This window comes from Aplysia californica, unplaced genomic scaffold (assembly GCF_000002075.1).
Source record: "Aplysia californica isolate F4 #8 unplaced genomic scaffold, AplCal3.0 scaffold00117, whole genome shotgun sequence".
Classification (NCBI taxonomy): Eukaryota; Metazoa; Mollusca; class Gastropoda; order Aplysiida; family Aplysiidae; genus Aplysia; species Aplysia californica.
Window position 1 is genome coordinate 1,466,472 of NW_004797387.1, and position 1,084 is coordinate 1,467,555.

At 42.3% G+C, this 1,084-nt stretch overlaps 1 protein-coding gene across 1 annotated transcript in view; it reads left to right on the forward strand.

The window, feature by feature from the left end:
* Window positions 1–1,084, forward strand: part of LOC101857480 (FMRFamide receptor) — a gene marked incomplete in the record, with an annotated part of 45,372 nt that overhangs the window by 37,758 nt on the left and 6,530 nt on the right. Inside the window, 1 exon segment of the mRNA XM_035969119.1 lies at window positions 831–987. Coding sequence (XP_035825012.1) covers window positions 831–987 — 157 coding nt within the window.

Genomic DNA, 1,084 nt, shown 5'->3' on the forward strand with positions numbered 1-1,084 from the left:
TTTTTTGTGTGTGTGTGTGTGTGTGTGTGTGTGTGTGTGTGTGTGTGTGTGTGATAAGAAAGGTACTCAGAAACAAAAAAGGCAGAGATTGGTCACGCTTTATTCAAATATAGCCTCACTATTGATATACTTCCAACTTTTACAAGGTCTATTCATCTCAAGCACATTTTTGTTGTACACCTTGTGAGTGCTTGGAACAGGCCGGTGATAAATTGTTATTCTTCTTGTCTGTCTGTCTGTCTGTCTGTCTGTCTGTCTGTCTGTCTGTCTGCCTGTCTTTCTGTCTGTCTGTCTTTTGTTCTGTCTGTCTGTCTGTCTGTCCGTCTGTCTGTCTGTCTGTCTGTCTGTCTGTCTGTCAATCAGTCATTCATTCAGTCAGTCAGTCAGTCAGTCTGTCTGTCTGTCTGTCTGTCTGTCTGTCTGTCTGTCTGTCTTTCGTTCTGTCTGTCTGTCTTTCGTTCTGTCTGTCTGTCTGTCTGTCAATCAGTCATTCAGTCAGTCAGTCAGTCAGTCAGTCAGTCTGTCTGTATGTCTTTCTGCCCTTACACTAACCGACCGTTTCTGTGTCGACGTGTTTCTCTGTACTGTACTAAAAACGAAACTATAGCATAATATTCATTGTGTACTTACTTACTATTTTACTTTTTTTTTTAATAAGTAAGTACACAATTGTGTACATTCATTGTGTACTAACTTTTTTTATTTTCACCGCTGTTTCCGTAGCCTAGAATCTTTCATGTTCGTCAGAGCCGATTCTGAACGTTGCAGATTCTCAAACGGGAAAGTAGGCTCGTGGTGATGAATGACGTTGTTTACGATGACCTCCCCAGAACTGACTTTGGCCAAGGCCGCTTCTACAACGAGGTCTACTACAAATGGATCAACCCCGCCGTCACGTTTGTCCTGCCCTTCCTGACGTTGCTATGTTTCAACTCCATGATGCTCAGAGCTCTGTGGCGAGACAGAAACGCCACTTCCGGAGCACAGGTCAGTTCCCGACGAGGAAGCAGACGTCAGAGATCTTAGCAAGAACGGTCTGGATTTATTTTTGTTATTTTTGTTATTTTTTTATTTTTTTAAATTT